This window comes from Nothobranchius furzeri, chromosome 12, assembly GCF_043380555.1.
Source record: "Nothobranchius furzeri strain GRZ-AD chromosome 12, NfurGRZ-RIMD1, whole genome shotgun sequence".
Lineage (NCBI taxonomy): Eukaryota > Metazoa > Chordata > Actinopteri > Cyprinodontiformes > Nothobranchiidae > Nothobranchius > Nothobranchius furzeri.
The window spans coordinates 33,773,354-33,794,239 of NC_091752.1; the positions used below are offsets into that span (position 1 = coordinate 33,773,354).

Genomic DNA, 20,886 nt, shown 5'->3' on the forward strand with positions numbered 1-20,886 from the left:
GTCATGTCTCTTTTCATCCATTATTAATCAGCACCACCAAGAAACATTGTCTTTGTCTTATGAAGGATTCTTTCACCACGTTTCCAGTTGACACGTCTTGATGCCGATGTGAAAGCCTGAAAAGTATTGAGATGACTGGTGTAGCATTAGAATAGAATAGAATAGAATAGAATAGAATTTATTAATCCCACAAAAGGGAAATTCATTTCTGCAGGGAAAAACTGCATATTGTGTCATGTTTCTTCCACTGGAAAAGCCTGAAAATGTCTCCCAAAGAGTAAAAAAAAACATCATCAGGAACTGATAGCTTGCTAAAACATGGCATACATACATAACATTTGTACTACTACTACTAATAATACATTTTATTTAAAAGCGCCTTTCTGGTCACTCAAGGACACTGTACAGAATAAAAACACACCAAAAAAAATTAAAAATAAAGCACACATTTGCACTAATAAGTGGCCTATTTAGAATGTGATGAAGGTTCTGGCATCCTCAAAGTCTCACATCGCCTCTAGATTCAATAAACCCCCACCAGTTACTCCATGTTTGTTTCTGGGAATAGAGCAAAGTATTTTATGTCAACTTGGTAAGATAAAAAAAAAAACACTGCAAACAGTCTACTGACTAACACACAGTAATTATCTTCAGCCCTCAGCCCTCTGAGAATCATCCATATAAAATGTAAAAAAATCCCCAGCTCCCTTGGGTGTGTAATATCGCCCTGCCAAGAACTGATGTTCAAGTCCAGGCAGCATCATAATTTACATTTTCACACACCCCGTGGCCGCATAGACACACACAAAAAAGTGAGTTATCATATACAAGTGGGGAAAAAAAACTCTTAAAGGGCTTGAAGAGTTATAAATAGGTAGCTGTAAAAGAGATGAATCAGCTAATGGGAAGGGGTGAAGCAAATTATGACTCAACTTTAGTAAGAGCAGCATGTACCAGGCATGTCCGCCGGCCCTTAGAAATCACTTTTACTTTGTGCTTTGCTTGAGTGCAAAAGGTTATCCATTTAATCCCGCAGGAGCGGTCCTGTCTCGCATCGGGTTTAATGGAAAATCTCAATTTGTTCTGAAATTAACTCAAACTGAAAAGAAATATTATAGTTAAACATAAGGAGGATCGTGTGGCTTCAGTGTATGCTCGAGTTTTAAAACACATTAAATGCTGAAGGGCAGTCCTGTGATAATTTTTTATGAAGTGAGCGATCACAACGTGTGTGTGTTTTGTGTTTTAGTTAACATTTTTAATGCCGATTTCTAGCATAAAAAAGAACACAAAATAGGACCCATTACTTCGTTATTTTTTACACAAGTTAGTAAAAAAAAGTTTTTTACCTATGGGAATAAAAATTAAATTTATTTAAACTAAGCCTTGTTAAAAAACACAAAGTAATGGATATTGAAGTTACACACAGAACGAATTCACAAGAGTATACAAATATATGACATATTTAAATAAAACAAATACTAAATTTAGCAAAAAAAATAGTCCTCCTATGTCCCCTAAGCACTGCCTTCAATCTTTCAATTAAATTGAAACGTATGAACGTTTTTTTATTTGTGTCTGTCACATAAAAAGGTTTCAAAGATAAAAGTCTAGCCTAAATGCATTTTACCCTAAAGGCTTCAACTCCCAGAATTCCGTTCGGCTTTACGTAATCAAATTCTGACCAATCACACACGCAGGAGGCCATGACCCGCGGAAATACGGAAAACCAGAATTTTGTGTTGTGAACGCGCTACAAAGTCATTTTTTACGAGTGTAAGTCTGTTTTACCGATGGATGTCACTCCCAAAGGAGACAAATTAAAGACTGAACGGTGTTTATCGTACAGTTCAGCCGAGTCAAGCCCATCGGAGGAGTTTAGAAAGGAAAAGGTGAGTATTGTTAGCTAAAGTGGTGCGTAAACTATTAGCTAACATCATAATCTAAAACACGTTTCAGGCTTGATTCATGTCGGGTTTCTCTGATAGCATCCGAAGCCGAGTTCCTCTCTGAGGGAGAGGCTGAAGAGAACCAGGCGCTCCTTCACATCGCCCCTCTCGGTGGCCAAACGCCTCTGCGTGGACAGCGGAGAGCAGGGTGGCCATCAAGCTTCAGTGGAAACGGGCAGCGATCCTCCGGTCTCGGTACACAACAGGGATAACGCAGGAAGCGAAAGGCTATCCGGACCCACACTTGTCTCCTCTGGAGACGTTGCACAACAACTCAGAAAGGAGGTGAAAGAAAAAACAGAGACTCTGCGCCGACTCAAGATGGTCCAAATGTACAGAAGCAAGGTATCAGCTACTTCTAACCCCATCCTCTTTATTTGTGATCACCAAGGCTGAGAATTAATACGAGTCATTGTTTTTTTAGAACGATTTAACACAGCTGCAAACCTTGATCGACAAGTGGCGGAGCGGTGCTCAGGCTGCTCTGTGTGAGCTGCAGTCAGAGGTCCCTGTGGATGGACGCAAGGCAAGCCTGTCAGAGCTCATGGACCTGTTCAGGCTGGAGGACAGCATTCTGCACTTTGATCGCACTGAAGAGGACTTCACTACATAATTAACCACAAACACACTGAAGAGAAGTCAGCACAACTGCAAGTTTTATTTGGTGTTTCTATAATTCCCGTTCACAATAAAAGTACATTTCATGTTCTAAGTTTTGAAGAAAAGTTTTTAATCAGTAGTGTTTCGGCAGATCAAAACACGGGAAATTCCTCCTCCTCAGATGTTCAACTTCTTCCCAGAGGAACTGCAGTTCCTCTGCCTGTTCCCTGGCAAGGCTCTCCAAGTTACTCCTTTGAACGGTTTCCTGGTAGCAGGCATTTCTCTCAGCATTTTCGTCTGCAGCTATAACTAAAGAGCCACATCATCATTAGAAGGCCGCTCCAGTGTGTGCACTCTGTATCTGAAATGATCGTTTTTCTTATTACCTGTTCCCTTGTCGTTCACAAGCTCTGCCAAAGTCGCCTGCAAGTCAGGAATCTGCTGCTCTAAGCTGAGGCTGTTCTTTGCTTTTTCCTCCGCTTTTTTCTTAAGTAGTGCAATCTTTTTAAACATCTGCTGAGCACTCTGCTGAAGAGTCTGAAATTGAGAATAAATGTGTATTATTTCACTGATGAATATTAAAAAGCACACAGAGCACAGTACAAAGTATTACTTCGCTGTTACCTTTTTTGCCAAAGTTTTCTCCAAACTGGCAATTTGCTCAGACATGCGATGCTCTCGCTCCTCTTTGCTGCAAAACTGGAAGGAATAGAAGTTGACTTGTAAAAAAAAAAAGGAGCACCTGCAAAGTTTTACAAGTTAATTTGTGTCTGCTCTAAATATTTTAATAAACCTACTCATCAAAACTTTCCTCTTGCATGGTTTCAGGGGTTTTAACAATGTCAGGAAGTTAAGAGCCGCACAACACAAACATTACCTGAACCCTTTGCCAGAGGAAACTGGCACCACCGCCTCAAAACACATCCGTGTTCTTTAGTTGGTTAATAAATTTTAACAGATGGCTCAGCTTGTGCTTTTTCATTTCTGAACCACCTAAATGTGCTCTGTTTATTTTTAAAACATCCATAAGACAGAGCATGTTTTCTGGCCAGGAGCTAAATATTATCCAGTCGGAAAAAAAGTTTTCCTTAAAAAGTTAAGCACAAAAATGCAATAAACAAAGCAAAGAGCAACGATTTCCACAGGAATCTTTCTATTGGGTAAGAGGTTTAAATGCTGGAGAGAAAGGGTGGGGAGGCTCTATGAAAAATGGGTGTGAGTCTTCTATAAAAGATGATCCATCTGTGCGGAGAGATGGTAACAATTTTGTGCACGAAAAAAACACCCGACGCTGCCAAAACCAAAATACCTGCCTTGAAATCACAGACAGGCGTTTGGCCAGACATGCTAACAGGATTAGCATTTCACCAAAACAGCAAGAAAACCCCTGCCAGGAGGAGAAAAAGCAAAAGGTACAGCAGGAGTTGTGAGTCCAGACAGTTGCATGTTTTTATGAAATTACATTCATCTCTTTTTGCTCCTTTGAGAGTCGAAACATCTTGATGTCCTTCTTGTTGTCTTTGAGGTCTTCTGCCGTCTTATTTAACACCCTGTGCTCCCACTCCAGCTGGACTATCTGTTCACGAATACTTTGGAGACGCTCCGTAGAGGCGATCTTCGCTGTTGCAAGATCCTGACAGTAAAAACTGTTTATTAGATATAGTCGATAGAAAATGAAAGCAATGAAATGGGATCAATGCGAACCGTGATTGTGTGTCTCTTGCTGTCTCTCACACTCCTGTGACAGAGGATGAAGTCGGTGCCTGTGCTGTCAGCTGTCCTGTTGAAGGGGGACACCACCTGTCCCTGTTTGAGTCTAACTAGGACCGCCCCGTTCAGCGGGTGTTTGTTCCTCTCTTTGTGCAAACTTCAACGAAGAAGCAACAAAAGAAATGAGCTTTCTTCAAACCCACGTGTTGTGCCAGTACCTGTCAGCTTTGGAGTTCTAATCCAGCTGCTGATTATCAGATTATGAATCAGTCAAACCTCTTGAGCGCTTCTGAAAGCTTCTCCAACTCCCCCTGAAAAGCTTTCTCCTTGTCTTTTCTCTTCACAATGACGGCCTGCATCTCAGCAAGAGTGGAGATTGTTGTTTTTATCTGCGAAACAACAGCGTAAACGTTTGCTTCATTATTTCAGTTAAACTGTCGGACAGAAGCAACGACCCAAACTCGTTCATTCTTGTTTTACCTTCAACTCGGTTTCTACTTTTTTTCTGCGCATTTGGCAAAACCTCCTCCAGACGGATGGTTTCAAACCCTTTGGCATGTTTCCTGGAGCATCCAGCTCCTCCATAGCCGTCTGCATTTGGACTGGAGAAGGAAGAGGCTCCCTGTTTTCAGTCTGGGCTCTCATCTGTTGAACCCTGAGGCAGGAAGCAGTCTGGATAAGCTGAGGTGTACCTAAGACGCGTTTGAAATAGAAGTTACGCCGACAGGATCCCGAACCTCGGTCTATGCTTGAAGAGCTTGTAAAGTACATCAACCAAATGATGAGACACGTCTTTAAACTCCTTCTTGAAGTCTTTTTCAAACGCCTGCAGAGACAGTGATGGCATTAAATCACATCCGTCACTTCAAGCTGTGACATTTTCAGTATTTTAACCAGCTTACCTGGTTGGTTTTTACCAAGTGCTCGGATTCCTCCCTGAGCCGTTCCACCTCACGTTGGTATCTGTTCACCTCCTCACAACATTCGTTCTGTCAGAGAAACGCAGGCGACGATGTAAAGATGAAGATAAAGATGTTTCTGCAGCAGACTGGAATTCACTAAAACACTGCAGCAATGTTTTCACAGTGGCCTACAACATTTCTCCGACCTTGTGTGCCAATGTTCTTTCATGTTGGAGCTTGAGCTCCTGCTCTTGGTTCCTCATCTGGTCTTCAGTGAACAGCGAGTCCATTAGGTAGTAAACCCTTAGCTCTTCCTGTAAAACACATCAAATAATCATGGAAGAGCTAAATTCAAAGGGAGAAGAACCCTTTTTTCTACTGCACACGAAGCGGCTCACCTGGTATATAGCTGCTGTAAACAGAAACTTCTTCTTGAACAGCTTCACCAGGGCTTCGTCAAACTTTCTGGCGGCATTTTGATTGGATTCCTGCAGTTGTTTTATTTCAGCTTCCAAAGACTGCAAAACATCAGCTAACAGCTCATTTATGCTGATCACCAAGAAGAAATAAATAATAATATTAGTCATGAGTGCATCTTCTGTAACACCTGTCTGTATTTCTCCTTCTGCTGGTTGGTTTCTCTGATCTTCTCTTCATGCTCTTTGTAGCGTTGTTTCTCCTCCTCGGTCCAGTCAGCGTCAGGTTTAGTCAGAACAAACTCAGGCTGACAGATTTCCTGTGGAAGAAAATCTAAATAAACTATATAGTCGTTGTTGATTTGTCCAATTTAAATGACACAGCCTAAAAACAGTTGATTTAATGCCATTAGCTTAAAGAAAACTCCTATAAAAATCATATTATTGGTTATTGATTACTGCTACAGCGTGATTTAGAATAAAGCATTTGATAAACACTAAACACAGGTTCTTCCATTGATTTTCTTATTTAATATGTGGTCTATTTCACAATAAATGATAGTTATACATTGAAAATGTAATTTAAATATTTACAATAAAACGTTTATCAAGAAGAGATTTTATATTCTGAATCAATAGATTTTAACTGGGCTTGCTGTTAAATATTTTCAAAATTCAATGATCAAACTAGTAAAAGCATATTATCACAACAGCGGCAACTGATTCATCTATTGTAATATTTATATATGTCAACATAAAAACTGAATGTTATAATATTTTACCACTTTAAAAATGTCCTTTTTCTGCTTTTCGATAACTCCGTCCATCATTTCACGAAGAGCCCTTTCTTTGGTGTCACTCTGAAAGAGAGGCCTGCTTTTATTGCCGCTAATGAGGCTCAAACTGTCTGATAAATAACATCTTGTATAAAAACAAAAGTAGAAAAGATTTATGTGTTAAAGTATTTTAAACATGTTGACCAGAAATAAATACTTTAGCAGCGAGATGCTTTTCCTCCTCCAGCTTCCTCCTCCCCTTCTTTTCCAGACACTCCGGGGGGAGGTACTTCTCTGCTTTAATCTAAAACGGGTCAAAGGTGATGATGATAATCACAGATATAGCTCACATTCAGCATGAACACAAACAAACAAACAAACCACAAAGTAGCTCAACGTGTTTTGTTTGTTGAACTTTAGGTGAACTGTGTCCACATCCAGACCTCAGACTGGTCCACAGTGAGCAGCCTCTCTGGCCACTCGCTGTCGGTCTGCTCGGGCTCCCACAGCTCCTGGTCCAGGTCCAGGTCCAGCATCCATTCCCTCATCTGGTTATTCTCGCTCCTCACACGTTTGAGCTCCAGCTCTTTCTGGCTGTGCAGGGCTTCAAATTCGGAGTTGAAAGACATCTTGATGTGATAAATCAAATCCTGCATTTGGAGATGATGATGGCAGTAAGAGAGGGGCTGGTACCACTGAAGCTAAATTGGCTCTCCCATTTAAAAATTTGATTGTTATTATTATTAATATTATGACTGAGTAATATAAAAATGAAAAAAGTAGGTGTGTAAAGGCTTTATAAAGGGTTATTTTCAAAAGTAACAAAAAAGCCCTAAAACAATAATAAACACATTGTATAATTTAAAAAAAACATTTTTGAATTCCACTTTTGCATACATTTGAGGGCAAAATAAAAATCTTATGCTCTTCTTTTATCTTTTTTAAACTTTATTATCTTTTTTTTTGATAATTTATTAATATTTTACTGCTTGAAGCGCCTTGTAGTTTTAGCTTTAAAGTTCAATATCATGCTATTTTAAAACTTTGAGAGCAAAGGTAGGCACAATAAATGGTCAAATATCACCGTTGGCACTATTGAGATGTCATTTATCCTAAAAATGAGTTATTTTCGTCAGCCTGAATTTACAAATGAAATGGGTTGTTTCAGTGAAACTTTGCCCAGTCCTGCTCAGAAAAACCCACTCACAAGAGCATCATAGGCCAGCCTGCTGTTGGATTGGCATTGGTAGTTCAGGTAGTTTAAGCACCCGCCTTGGCACACTGAACTACCAAGTTTCTTACAAAACAAAAGTCGCCTAACATTCATATCCTGTGCTGGCCATCACATGTGTTTTTGTAGGCCGGATGCATGGTTTTATGGTGGTGTTTTGTCCCCCGATGCAGAAGTAATTTGTCAGAATATCCAGAATAACTGAGACCACCAGCTTCAGGGAGAGAAGTAGTTCCCATTCAGCCGTTTTCAGAATTTTCAAAGTAAAAGTCTCAATTTGCAGCTGATACAGGAAAATGCATAAATGCAGCCACAAACAGGTTTAGGGTTGTTTTCATGAGGAAATAACAACATCACATGGTAAAAAGCTCAAAAAAGTAGAGTTTCCATGAAATGGCCCCTTTTAAAAAAACCTCTTTTGTGTCAAAAAAATTAAAAATTTTCACAAGAATTTATACAAAAGCTTTGAATTGTTCTTATTAGTCTATAAAAGTCATTAGGAAATAAATACTTTGTTCCAACATCTTCTCTGGCCTCTCGAGGCTTCCATATGTTGCTGCATTTAAATACACATTAATCACACTCCCACTGAGATCCAGCGCGTCCCTACCTGTAGCAGAATGACCTGGTTAACTCTCTGGTCTGCTGTCAGCAAGCTGAGATGGTCGTAGACGTGAGGGTTTGAAAATCCTAAGTGAGCTGCGGTGCTTTCTGTCAGAGCAGTGGTCTGCAGCTTGTGACTGTCGTCCTGCTGTTCCTGTGCGCTGGAACTTTTCTGCTCACTGTGAAGCTGCAGGTTAAAGATGGAGGTCAACAGCACAACCAGAAGCTCATCAACTAAATACAAAGAAAAGAATCATTGCAGCTTGCATGGCTATAAATCTAGAGCATCAACACTAATGGACTGGCTCATTTTCAAGTACTTAAAAAAGTTACAGCAGCAAAAGGTCAGATTCAGCTCTGTGACTCAAAGCGTCAAACTAATTCTCCACAGTAAACTTGTTTTGACTTGAATGATTTAGCCATAAAATATACGTACAGGGGAAATGAGAAAAGAAAAAACGGCTGCAGTGAGGCTTTTAGAATATGTTGCAACATCAAGCATGGATTGAATTGCCTCTAACTCATCACACGTGCTGTACTTCGCTGTGTCAATCACAATTTAAATCTGGCTTACAGTGAAGGCTGCCTCTTCAAATTTTCTAATGTTCTGAACCCAGCGGAGGTCCTCCAACTCTTTTTGTGTTCGCCCTTCAACAGGATAGTTCCATATGACCTGATCAGAGAGGAAGGCCTGTGGTAGACAGCAGAAAATGAGTCAGAGCTGACAAATGTAAAAAAAAAAAAATGAAATACAAATCTTACATTTCTTCAAGACATCATACCTTCAAAGCTCTACGTTTTACCATCCAAGGTTCCCAGCTTTCTCTCTTCAGGACATCGTAGAGGTAACATTTCTCTGCAATACCCTGCTCAATGTCAGCTCTCACCTGATAAATGTGGAGAAGGCATTACAGGTAGACATCAAACACACCTTCAAACTTATTGCCTTAAGGGTTGTTGGATTTAGCAGAACCTTCTCAATTTCTTGCTCCACCACGTCCTGGAGTCTCCTCTGCTCCTTAACATCTAAGCAGAACTGTTCCGGAGGGATGCTCTCATTTTCTCGATGCATTTTCTGAAACTGTGTCACAAAGGAGATAATATTTTAACACGTGTACCTTTGATGAGAAAAGACAACTTGTTTAATCAGTTAAAAATAAAAAGTGCTACTGTTATGTTGAAAGTAGCATTTTTAATATATATTCACAGAGATGTATAACCAATTGCCTCAATTTGTATTTATTTTTAAAGATCAACTTTACTCATATTATTAATACATTGCAGTGGTCTCTGGTAAGAACGAATGTCTTGTGAGTCGTACTCTGGGGAAAAAGCTCTTGTGCGTCTGTTTCAGGAACCAGGAGTACGCCACATCAGAGTTGAGCTTCAGATGGCAGAATTTAGAGTCTTATTTCCTGATATTTGGACATCTCACCTCTGACTGGCTAACAGCAATGTGACCACCAATGACTCGGTTTGTTTTGCAATGTTGATGTTTTACCTTCACAAATAACACAAGCCTGGAAGAGTTCTGCTGGGTGGTGAAGTTGCTAATGCTAATGGTTAGCTTACCAGCGGAGATGTTATCTGCTGTTTTTTGGACACTAACACAACAGCAGACTTTCCCGTCGCTAGTCAAGACGGGTGAGTCCGTGTATGTTATTTGACAGTGTGACGTAGATCTGTCAGGCTTTTCAAATAGAGTTTCACCGTCTATTTTCTATCAGAAGCTAATGCAGGAGACGGCTGTAGGAGACTATTTCTTAAGTTCAGCCAGCCAAATGACCAATTATAATCAGAAATAATAACTAAAATGTTTTTTCAATGAAGTTATTCTTAAAAGAGGCAATGTGTAGTTTTTACCATTAACCTGGAAAAATCCATTAAAATGTTTTTGAAAATTAATTAAACAATGCACAGTTATATAACATATAACAATAAAAATCAGGTCAAAAATAAATGGAAGTGGGTCTAAGTCTCTGGGCGACGCCACATTAGACACCATGTTTCCTTCTACAGGAGCCCATGAGGACAAAATGCATTTACTGATTAGAAACAAATGGTTAAAAAACTTTTGCCACTTATAAACATTGTTTCTAATCAGTAAATGCATTAGAAACAAATGGTTAAAAAACTTTTGCCACTTATAAACATTGTTTCTAATCAGTAAATGCATTAGAAACAAATGGTTAAAAAACTTTTGCCACTTATAAACATTGTTTACCTCTTCACTTGCGGCCAGTGACTTCAAGGGAGCCTGATGTGCTTTTCATTTTGCTGGAGGTTGTGCTTCCAGGGATTTTTGACCCTAATGGCCATCCGTTGGTATGGTCTTACTCAAACACAAAAATACTGCTTGCCTGCAAGGATTTAAGTATGTGCTGCTCCCTATCGCTAGTGAAAATACACATCGTCACTTTAAGGCAGTAGCACTGGTAAAACGCTGCTACACTTACACTAATCTCTGAGAAGTTCTACACTTCTCCAGATAAAGGTCAACAAGTAAAATAGTAAATAAATGACAAAAAGCTCACTTACGGTGTCGTACAGCTCTCTGACATTTTTCCTCAGATGTTCCTTTGCCTCCGAATATTGCTCATTATCTTCTTTTATAATCTGAAATATACAACCAGTAAAATTAGACTTTAAACCAGAGCTAGAAAACCAGTTGAACCAGCAGGTAATGCTGGTAACATGAACATCAACACTTCCCACACATTCAGTTTCAGTTCATCTCTATGTACAGGCATAGTGAGGAAGTCATAGTGAGGAAGTACCAGCAAGTCTTACAAGTTCTCATCTGTCATCTTTATGATTTTGTACAAGTTGCTAATTATTCGCTCCGTGTGTAAATGATGATAAATGAGTCTTTTGTACAATGCAGCAACAAGCCAAAAACAATTCAGGTCTTATCTGAAGCAACTGACACACACTCAGGTAAAAGGGGCCCTTTCATAACCCATAGATTACAACATAACCAAGAAACAAGATACAAATCTACAAAATCTTATCTACATCTTTTATGTCGTCACCGCAAATATTAGACCTTGGAACCGACCGTTTCTCGTCTACGTTCCAGCCATGTGAGGGTTGAGTGGGAAGCATCTTTTATCGCCACATCCAAAGAGGGTCCACCACTGACCTGCAGAATGTAAACAATAAAACATACATGCAGTAAAAATACTTACAGGACAAACTTCAAAAGCTTGAATTTGTATGCAAAAGTCCATTTATTTCAGTATTTCTGCTGAACTGAGAGACCATCTAAAGCAGGGTTATTCAATTCTGGGCCTCGAGGGCCAGTGTCCAGCACATTTTAGTTTTAACCCTGCTTCAACACACCTGATTTCATTCAGCAGGTGATTAACAGGCTTCTGCAGAGCCTGATGAGCTGCTGCACAAGTGACTCAACCACTGAATCTAGTGTGTTGGACCAGAGAAACCATTAAAATGTGCTGGACACCGGCCCTTGAAGAAGAAGAAGAAGAAGAAGAAGAAGAAGAAGAAGAAGAAGAAGAAGAAGAAGAAGAAGAAGAAGAAGAAGAAGAAGAAGAAGAAGAAGAAGAAGAAGAAGAAGAAGAAGAAGAAGAAGAAGAAGAAGAAGAAGAAGAAGAAGAAGAAGAAGAAGAAGAAGAAGAAAATATCATTTCTATAGCGCCTCTCAAGATAAAAATCACGAGAGGCTTCACAAAAACAAAAACAAAAAAGTGAAAATATAAAAAGCATTTAGAAAATGTTTAAAAATATATTTAAAATGAGCAAAAATAGGCAATTGGAGGAGGAGACTGGAGGAGGAGGAATTATACAGCAAAGAGGAGGGGCCCAAGGACAGAACTCTGTGGTACACCCCACTGCAGATCTTTCCAAGGTGAGGTGGCTTCCTCAACCATAACGCCACCATTTTAATCACAATTATAACAAATGAAGACTTGAAATATCTGGCTTTGCATGTGATGAGTCTATCTCATGTATTAGTTTCACCTTTTAGGTTGAATTATAAATAAATATTCCACTATTTCAAGTTTCAACTATAGATTGTTAACTTAAAAAGATACACTTCAGTACAGAAATATAATTTTACTTACTGATAAAAAAGAAGCAGAAACTGATTGGATGATCTGTTAGTGCAGTCAATAACCACAACTTGCCCCCTTTGTCCAAATCCGGACACGAACACACAGAGGACACAATTAAAGTTCAGAGAGTGGAAATGCCCTAACATCTGTTAACGTGAGGCCCAGGCTGAGACCTTTCCCAGGCACTAGCGTCTAGCGCTAGCTCTGATGTGGCTTTAATGCTCATTAATTATTCAGAATTATAAGCATTTTATTACATTTAAATGGAGCAGTTATAAAAACAATTCACTCCCCTCAGAGTTGTCATGACAGTAGATCTATCAAACCTTAAACAGACTTTTGAACCAGACTATAAACATGTTTATTTCTGCTGTGAAATTAGCATTTTTATAATGGGAGTCAATGAGGATTTGCTCAATTCTGGTGCCAGCCCCTAGCGGATGAGTGTGGAACTGCAGTTGTAGCCACTCTTTCTTGGTTTCATAAAATTCAGACCAAAATGGCCCCTTGGGGCTTGGTGGCCTTTCATTAACCATGTAAAGGGTCATTTTAGCACATATTGGCTCAAGAAAATGATTTAAAATATGAAAAGGTTGCACAGTATCTCTTTAATTCCTAAAAGTTTGCGTACGTTTTAGGCTTGAACAACAAAAAGCAACTCTTACCTCACTCTCTGATGATTGTTCTCTGTCACCAGGAGACAGCGGGCCCAACTCGGGAAGGTTAATAAGGATGGGGTTTTCACCTTTAAAGACTATCTTCAGTGTGTGAGCAATAGTGTCATTACACAGGGCAGCGTTTTTCACCTTTTCATCCTCCACATCTCTAATTCTGTGAGCAGTTGGGAAAAAAAACATAATGAATAAGTGAATGTGCTTGTTAGTTATTGTTCCATAAAGCAACAGCATGAATTGTATGGTTCTCTATCATTTCTGTTCTGATCACTGCCACTAAGTCCTCATGCTCATTTGATTTTATCAACATGTATTTAGAAGTTTTGTAGCCTTTTGTGCTTCATCTGAATAAAATCATGCAAACTTAAGAAAACATCAATATTTCTATTGACATATCAAGCTAAACAATCACAAAAATCAACAAATGATTCTTAAAAATTCTGTAACATTAAAACTGAATGGATGGCAGCTATTTTTAAACCTTGAGCGTGTGCATGAGCAGGCTGAGAATGTGGAATGTGAGTGGGATGTTTTTCACAAAGATGTGACTTTTACTACAGTCCATCTTTGTTTTCCTGCAGAGGGGGTCAGAGTTCCCCTGGAACCACAAAGTACCACCCACTGGGCCCTAAGTTGTATTTATTTACTTTTGCTCCCCACTGCTGGCGGAAAATCTGCACGCTGCACCAAACTAGTATGAGCAACAGTTCCCTCTGCTGTCCACAGCTGTGCATTATGTAAACAGGGAGGGCTGTTATACCTGAAATCAGTGCACACAAGAGAGCCATCGTTGAAGCCAGTAGTGAGGAGTGTGAGGCTATCTCTGGAGAAGAACACACTCCGCCCTCCGCCAAGTCGGTGTGAATGACACAACAGATCGGTGTATTGCTCCTACAGGTGCAGTACGAGCGCCATCAGAAACACCAGAGATAATAAAATAATAATAATAATAATCGAGTGTGTACCATGGAGGCAGTTTCACTGATGTGCAGGAAACCATCCCGGCCTAAAGAAGCCAACCAGAGGCAGTTAGGAGACAAAAGGATAGAGGCTGGGCCCCGCGGGTAATGTTTAACCTCCTGCACCGGTTTTATCTGGACCACTTGTTGGCTGAAGGGATCGTCAGTCACCTTTGAGGAGAGCTTTAATGTGTGAGAGACATATTTGACAATGTCAAGATTATATGTTGAACGATGGATGCACCAAACCTCAGGAAGCTGAAATCGCTGAAGCGATTTATTCCTTTGACAGTAAGCAAGGACCTCACCGACTCCTAGAGCACAGGAGGTGAGGGGAAGAGGAACTTTGTATTTGCTCAGTCTGAGCATTTGAGGAGACAGGCAGCCATGGCGGTCAGCACAATCTACATTAAAAGCAGATTAAGTCAGATCTGTAAATGTTATGGAAACCCTGTGGTTGTATTTTCTGAAGCACTAATAACAGAGTAGCATGCGCTTGACAGTCACTCTGTTTATTTTCTCTACTTTGTACCTGTGATGTCCTCAACAGGAAGCGAGAACACTGTTAACAAGCTACCGTCCTCAGGTTTGCCTTCCTGGTCGCTGCACAAGGCAAGAACGTCAACTTTGTCAGCATTGCCAAAGCACTGAGTGGAGAGCAACAAAATGCATCCTGAAATTACTGAAAAAGAAACCCATAAATTAGCATCTATGCACCAGTTTTAGCCTTTGACTTAACTTAAACATTGCTTTACTTCCTGCTGGACTGTTAAAACATTTGTATAAACTTGGAACAAATGAGTATTTACCTATGTAGCCAACGACGGTAAAGCTTGCAGACGGCTTTGCATTAATTACATAGAGGTGTGAATCTGAGCCACTGATCAGAAGGTAGTGTCCCTCTTGATCAAAACTGTAAAGATATGCCTTTATTTACTTTCCTAACAGTCTACTAAAACATGCAGATATGATGAGACTAGAACACAGGTGCAGCGATGGAGAATGCTTACATCACATGAGCCACAGCAGTGTGGAAAAGATGAACCTGGTGCACCAGGCGTGGCTTTTCTTCCATGTTCAGATCAACAAAGAGGACACTTCCTGAGGCTGTTCCAGCTGCTGCATAATATGCAATAGGACAGCAGGAAAGACCTGTCACCTAAACAGAAGCAAACTGTGTTTATATCCATTTAATCGGTTTAAAAGTTTGCTTTAATTGTTGTCAGTCTCACCTCAACTTGCAAAGGCAGGGAGCCAAGTAAGGTGCCATCCGAGGACCACAGCTGCAGGAGTCCGTTTTCTGTCAATGACTGCAGAAAGAAAAGCCTTACAGCTCACTGATCTGACTTCTGTTAGTCCTGATAAGGTAATGTCATCTCAAAGTAACAATAGCGCTTTACCACACAAGTGTTCCTGTCAGTGTGCAACAAAGAAGCAGCCAGAAAGTTGCCAGTGGGAACATCCAGGACCTTCACACTCTGGTTTGACCGAGATGGGTTGAGCAGATAGATCTGCCCCTTGAGGATCAAGATTTTCCTTTCATTAATGTTTTCCTCACGTCAACAGCTTGGACGTTGTGTGTACTTACAGTGTTGGAAGATAGGAGTAATGTTTCAGTGTCTGGGGAGAGCAGAGCATTCGTTACAGGTCGCTCTAACTGCCATGTTTGTGTGATGCTTGTTTGATTCCTTTTGATCTGCAGACGGTGAACCACCTTCTCCTGCAAGAAATGAAATGATTGATGTTCTGCCCAGAGGCCTGATGTTAGGGGATGGGTCAGAACGTACCTTTCCTGCAGCAATGACACCATTTTCTGTCCAAATTAACATTCTAAAGTTAAATTTTCTGAGTTCGGGGGAAGCATCGGCAGCTGCACACATACAGAACAGGAGGTGAGGACAACTCCAGGAGTCGGACAACACATCAAAGGATATTCTAGGGTCCCATCTTGTTTAGGTTCACTTACATGTGGGATTGAAAAGGATTGAGACAGAGTAGCTTTTTAAGTCAACACAGAGCAGCAGACCTTCCTCACAGCCCACGTATAGTTCTGATGCTGTTGGCCAGCAGACGGCAGCAGGAGTTACTGGGACTCTGCTGTTCGGCTCAGTCTGTGGAAACATGGGAAACCAATTACATGGGAAAAGTTCAATATTCGTTCATGATCAGGTGTGATGGCACACTTTGTTACTGACATGAGACGCTTGGAGCTTTTCAGTGGATGAGCCATCAGTCACTGGAAGCTCTATGACTCTGCATCATGGCACAAAAAAGCATAAATAATGTTGATTATGTTTGAACATAATCTAAATAAACATACAGAAAAAAACAAATGAATGCTTTCTGTCACTCATTTCAGAAAATCAAACACACTACACTGAAAGATGATCAGAGCTTTCACAATATTACATGGGATAGGTTTGTTTTTGAAAAGCATAATTTAAACAGAAATGTCCAGCTTCTGAAAAGTACGTTTCATATGCATCAATAGTTGGTTGGCTTTTCTTTTGCATACATTTCTGCATCAGTGCAGCATGGAGGCCATCAAACTGTGGCTCAGCCCAGGTTGTTTTGATAGCAGCCTTCAGGTCATCTGCATCATTGGTTCTGATGTCTCTCATCTTCCTCCTGACCAGGGGCGGATCTACAAGGGTGGCATAGGGTGGCAGTTGCCACCCTAAAAGAAAGCCTTGCTACCCCTGCTGCCACCCCAGCTGGCAGCTATAAATTCAAGAAAAATCTAAGTTTTTCAACTCTCAGGCTCATAAAGACCTATTTGCAGTCTGCTTTGACAGAGAAAAGCTAGGCTGTACTCAGCATTGAATCAAAACAGGCAAAATCTTTGGATCTTGATGCATGTGTAAATTGTTTTGCTGAACAACATGGAAATTGCCGCATTCAGCTGTTGTAGGAAGGACATAATTTTATTATGTGTTTTATTTTTGTGATGAGCCTTTAAGCTTATTAAATGAGGACCCAAAACAAATACGAATATGTAAATACTGGGAAAAGAAAAAGGAAAACATGTTTCTGAGTGAACAATTAAACCAAAGTACAATATCTTGTTGCATATATGTATATGTATGTATATATATATATATATATATATGTGTGTGTGTATATATATATATGTATATATATATATATATACATATATATATATATATATATATATATATGTGTGTGTGTGTGTGTGTGTGTGTGTGTGTGTGTGTGTGTGCGCGTGTGCATTGCCACCCTAGAAAAATGTTTGCCCCTCTTCTGCCACCCCATACATAATTTAGTAGATCCACCCCTGCTCCTGACTCTTAACAATAGACTATAGATTCTCCATGTGTGTGTGTGTGTGCGTGTGTGTGTGTGTGTGTGTGGGGGGGGGGGGTGTCCAACGGGCTTCTTTAGCAACGACCTTTGAAGGTTTTATCCATGCTTTCGTTCTTTTTTAAACACAGAAACAGTTTTGTTTACCTGTTAGTAGCTACAGTTTCGAAGAAAGTGACGCGCCACCATCAGCGTCAGCCTGAAGAAGCCGGCAGCGAAACTGTAGCTACTAACAGGTAAACAAAACTGTTTCTGTGTTTAAAAAAGAACGAAAGCATGGATTTAGAAAGACACAGCAAGAACACACCCAAGATCTTTGAAGGTTTTTCTTCATTGTAAAATGTGTCAGTGACTGCCTTCTGAGCATCTGTCCAGTCCACATCTTCACTATGATTGTGTAGTCTAGGTCACATGTAGCAGGGTTTTTGCAAAACAGAATATCCTACCCCCTCCATCTATGTAAAAAAACAAACCTTGGGTCCATTCCTTGTTTTATGCAAAAAAGTTTCCAGTGCTTTGTAAAACAAATTCATAGGCATGCCAAGCCTGTAGATGGCAGTAGTTCCCCAAATCTGCAGTATCTGCTGAAAAACATTAATTAGACATGAAATAACTTGGTGGCAATAACTGCCTTTGATGTGGTCCTTTATCTGTGGTCTTCTGCACAGAGCAGTAATTAAGCTTATAAGCTTATATATAAATACAAGCGAGTGTAAACACAGCAAATGTGAGGCCAGAGCATTTTCGTCATGGGCAGCGATGGTGCAAAACCTAAAATCTCAGTTATTTACGCCCACAAGCAAATGCTAACAACAAAGAATTGAAAAATCTACACCTTGGTTGGAGGTTTTTGAAAGAATCACCTTTGGTGATATTTAGCTTCACTTTGGGATGTAAGGTCAAACCGTAGAAAAATATATTTGTTTTGTGGGGTACCCAGCTACGTGTGTGCGGGGTCTGAGACCATTTAGAGCAGGGGTGCCCAAACCTGGTCCTGAACTGCTGGTATCCAGCAGGTTTTAGTTGTTTCCCTGCTTTAACATACCTGGTTGAAATCAGCAGATGATTCAGCCACTGAATCGAGTGTGTTAGAGCGGAAGAACATCTAAAACAAGCTGAATTGTCCAGACCCAGATTGGGCACCCCTGATTTAGAGGCTCAGAAAACCTTGCAGGTGGGTTAACTGACGGATTAGGGCGTGACACGAGTTTCTAGTAGTTGAATTTTTCACAGTTTTCTAGATTTAGGAGACAGAAAACTTTTAGTTTTCTTATTCAGTCAAAAATATAATAATTAGGGCTTGACATTTCACTCTATTTAACTATATGAGTTACACTTTCTGTAATGAATGACACAGATTATTTAAATATTTCACAATATTCAGATTTTTTGATAGGTACCTGTGTAAATGTGTTTGGATCTCATGTTTTTACTCCATTACCTTGGTTTCAGGGACGTGAGGCTGACACCTTTATCTATAGTCCAGACGGTGAGGGTTCTAGTGCCTAGAGCACAAAGATGGAGCCAATCCAGAGGATTGAACATCAAAGATATGACATCCTGTCCAGCCTGTGACTGTGTGCAAATGACTTCAGCAGCTTCCCAGTTCCTGGATCACACAGGCAATTAACATAGCTCCATGAGCATTATGATGCACTGCTTTTAGATGCTTACCACACTGTGATGGTGTGGTCCGGAAAAGAAGAGCAACTGCCCAAATATGGACCGAGATCACTTAATGTCAACGATGTGTAATCCAGCTGTGCTTCACCTGCAGGAATGATCAATATTCACTATAAAGAAACACGAGTTTGAGAAAATAATCACGTGTGAAACTAGAGCTGAGTACCTTTTAATTCATTCTTCAGTTGTTGCTCAGGGAAGCTGTACACGAACACAGACGGGGACAGTTTTTGCTCCGAAAAAGCAAAAATGCGACTTTTGCTGCTAGCGGTCAGAGCAGCGACCCCTCTACCAGGACTCTGAAACACATCTCTTACTTTTGTCTCCAGGTTCAGGAAACAAATATGATTACCAGAACTGTAACAGACCGTTGAGTTATCCACAAACTTCAGGTTCTTGTCGGTAAACCCTTGGATCCATCTGCACGGAAAACAAGACCGCTAGCTTATTATGAGAAGTTATTTTAATTAAAGTTGAAACAAGAGTAAAAGCGGAATCTTACTTGATTTCTAAACTTCCAATTTCGTCCATTTTATAAAATAAAAAAACTAGACAAAACTAATAATGCGTGTAACTATTCTTAGAGACGCGACAGAAGAGTATATTCGTATCCATAGCAACCACCAAAGTGCCAGGTCCTCTTAGGAAAACAAGCGTTTTACGTGATTGGCTGTTCATTGTTGAACACACCCACTTCAATAGCAATTTCCGGGTTCTTTTTGCACAATCTTACCAAAATAATATTCGGTAGTTTTGGAAAAGGCGAAGGTATTTGCTAACCATTTACTTTATTTTGAAGAAAGTTATGTAAAAGTAAGGTTATTGAAAAAAGAGCAAACAGGACAGGTTCTGGAATATTTTGGGTTTATTTGTTTGATAACTTTCCTCCCAGAATTTAATTGCAAAAATTCAGGAAGTGCGAGTTATTAGTGACATCATCAGTGTTGCTATCAACGAATATTGTCAAGCTCTTTTTATTTGCAAAAAGGAGTTGTTTTTTCTTAGTATTTTTACACTTGATCATTTTACGGTGTTGGTAACTCAGCTGTATCACAACAAAAATGTTGTAAGTTCAAAACCCAGCTGTTGCCTGTTCTCTCCATGCGAATGTGGGTTTTATTCAAGTACTCGTGTTTAGTCTCACAAGTGAAACATAAGCATATTTGGGTTGCTTGGACACTCTAAAAGTGAGTGAGCATGCAACTGGTGGTCCACCTCTCACCCGGTGACTGCTGGAGATAAACACAAGCTTCCAGCAACCCTGAAAAGTAGAAAAATGAGTGACAGAGTACTCCTATGATGCCAGCACTTTAAATTCAAATTGTTTGTTGCAGGTTTGAAATAATTCGCATTCACTTAACCAAGCCTTTTAGATTTGCAAAATTCAATGTTTGATTATGGCATTATTTTGTTTTTCACAAAATTCCCATTCTTTGATAATTGTGATTGAACTTAGTCAAAGTTATCACTGATGCAAGAGGCTAAAAAAAAACCTTTCATTTTGGACCTGATTCAGTCTTAGATCACATATAGCCAAAATGCATGAAAATCTGCACATTTGGGTTTCTTGTGTTTCTTAAGACATCACATATTATAAACAAAATGTTTAATAAATTGAGTGCAGTAAGTTGCAAAGTTTAGTGCAAATTTGTTTTACTCAGCTACCAAACCAGAAATCTGATGAAGAATACATTTCTCATAGGCTACACCCAGCTGATTTGTAGCAGAAAATGTAATGTTCCAAAATAGTTCTACACAAATACAAATATTCACTTTGCACTTTGTGCATCAAAAAGACTTGAGTTGCAGTCAAACTGTGAAATTCCAAAGTAAAAAGAGACATTTTAGGAGCTTTTTGCACAGTCTTCAGCGGTCTTTACCTCAAAACTCGAATACAATCATCTATGACTTCTCTCCTTTTGTGTTTTCAGAAGAAGCACCCCAGGCTGGAGGTAAACAGGGCACATGTTGGAAAGAAAAGGTGTA

The 20,886-nt window shown here is 39.8% G+C and overlaps 2 protein-coding genes across 3 annotated transcripts; one reads left to right on the forward strand and one right to left on the reverse strand.

Moving 5' to 3' along the window:
• The first annotated feature begins 1,667 nt into the window (after nt 1-1,667).
• Nucleotides 1,668-2,661, forward strand: sfr1 (SWI5-dependent homologous recombination repair protein 1). The gene is made up of 3 exons (XM_015944895.3): nt 1,668-1,892; nt 1,989-2,294; nt 2,374-2,661. Exons 1-3 carry the CDS (start codon nt 1,794-1,796, stop codon nt 2,560-2,562), a joined length of 594 nt encoding a protein of 197 aa, XP_015800381.3. The 5' UTR covers nt 1,668-1,793; the 3' UTR covers nt 2,563-2,661.
• Nucleotides 2,583-20,721, reverse strand: cfap43 (cilia and flagella associated protein 43). Of its 2 annotated transcripts, none has more exons than XM_015944893.3 (38): nt 19,403-20,721; nt 19,067-19,320; nt 18,892-18,988; nt 18,659-18,826; nt 16,092-16,149; nt 15,863-16,007; nt 15,684-15,766; nt 15,485-15,616; nt 15,297-15,413; nt 15,129-15,206; nt 14,907-15,055; nt 14,706-14,809; nt 14,429-14,578; nt 14,146-14,300; nt 13,903-14,067; nt 13,698-13,828; nt 12,929-13,094; nt 11,246-11,329; nt 10,726-10,803; nt 9,161-9,268; nt 8,970-9,074; nt 8,762-8,878; nt 8,195-8,374; nt 6,797-7,003; nt 6,571-6,657; nt 6,360-6,437; nt 5,769-5,897; nt 5,560-5,679; nt 5,368-5,475; nt 5,162-5,248; nt 4,997-5,085; nt 4,740-4,914; nt 4,536-4,648; nt 4,254-4,416; nt 4,012-4,182; nt 3,174-3,248; nt 2,936-3,086; nt 2,583-2,858 (listed from the first exon to the last, which is right to left on the reverse strand). In XM_015944893.3, the coding sequence occupies exons 1-38, from the start codon at nt 19,429-19,431 to the stop codon at nt 2,683-2,685; spliced, it is 4,782 nt and encodes a 1,593-aa protein (XP_015800379.3). In that variant the 5' UTR covers nt 19,432-20,721; the 3' UTR covers nt 2,583-2,682. The 2 variants fall into 2 exon arrangements, with proteins under 2 accessions (XP_015800379.3, XP_070398118.1); XM_070542017.1 differs by lacking the exon at nt 2,583-2,858 and adding an exon at nt 3,863-3,936 and having other exon boundaries at nt 2,950-3,086.
• Nucleotides 20,722-20,886: the final 165 nt, after the last annotated feature.

Coding starts and splice junctions, on each gene's coding strand:
- sfr1 (XM_015944895.3), top strand. CDS start 1,794: ATGGATGTCACTCCCAAAGGAGACAAATTAAAGACTGAACGGTGTTTA. Junction 1,893..1,988: donor AGGAGTTTAGAAAGGAAAAG/GTGAGTATTGTT, acceptor TTTCTCTGATAG/CATCCGAAGCCGAGTTCCTC. Junction 2,295..2,373: donor TCCAAATGTACAGAAGCAAG/GTATCAGCTACT, acceptor TTGTTTTTTTAG/AACGATTTAACACAGCTGCA.
- cfap43 (XM_015944893.3), bottom strand. CDS start 19,431: ATGGACGAAATTGGAAGTTTAGAAATCAA. Junction 13,095..13,697: donor CTTGTGTGCACTGATTTCAG/GTATAACAGCCC, acceptor AACTGCTCACAG/AATTAGAGATGTGGAGGATG. Junction 4,649..4,739: donor AAGTAGAAACCGAGTTGAAG/GTAAAACAAGAA, acceptor GTTGTTTCGCAG/ATAAAAACAACAATCTCCAC.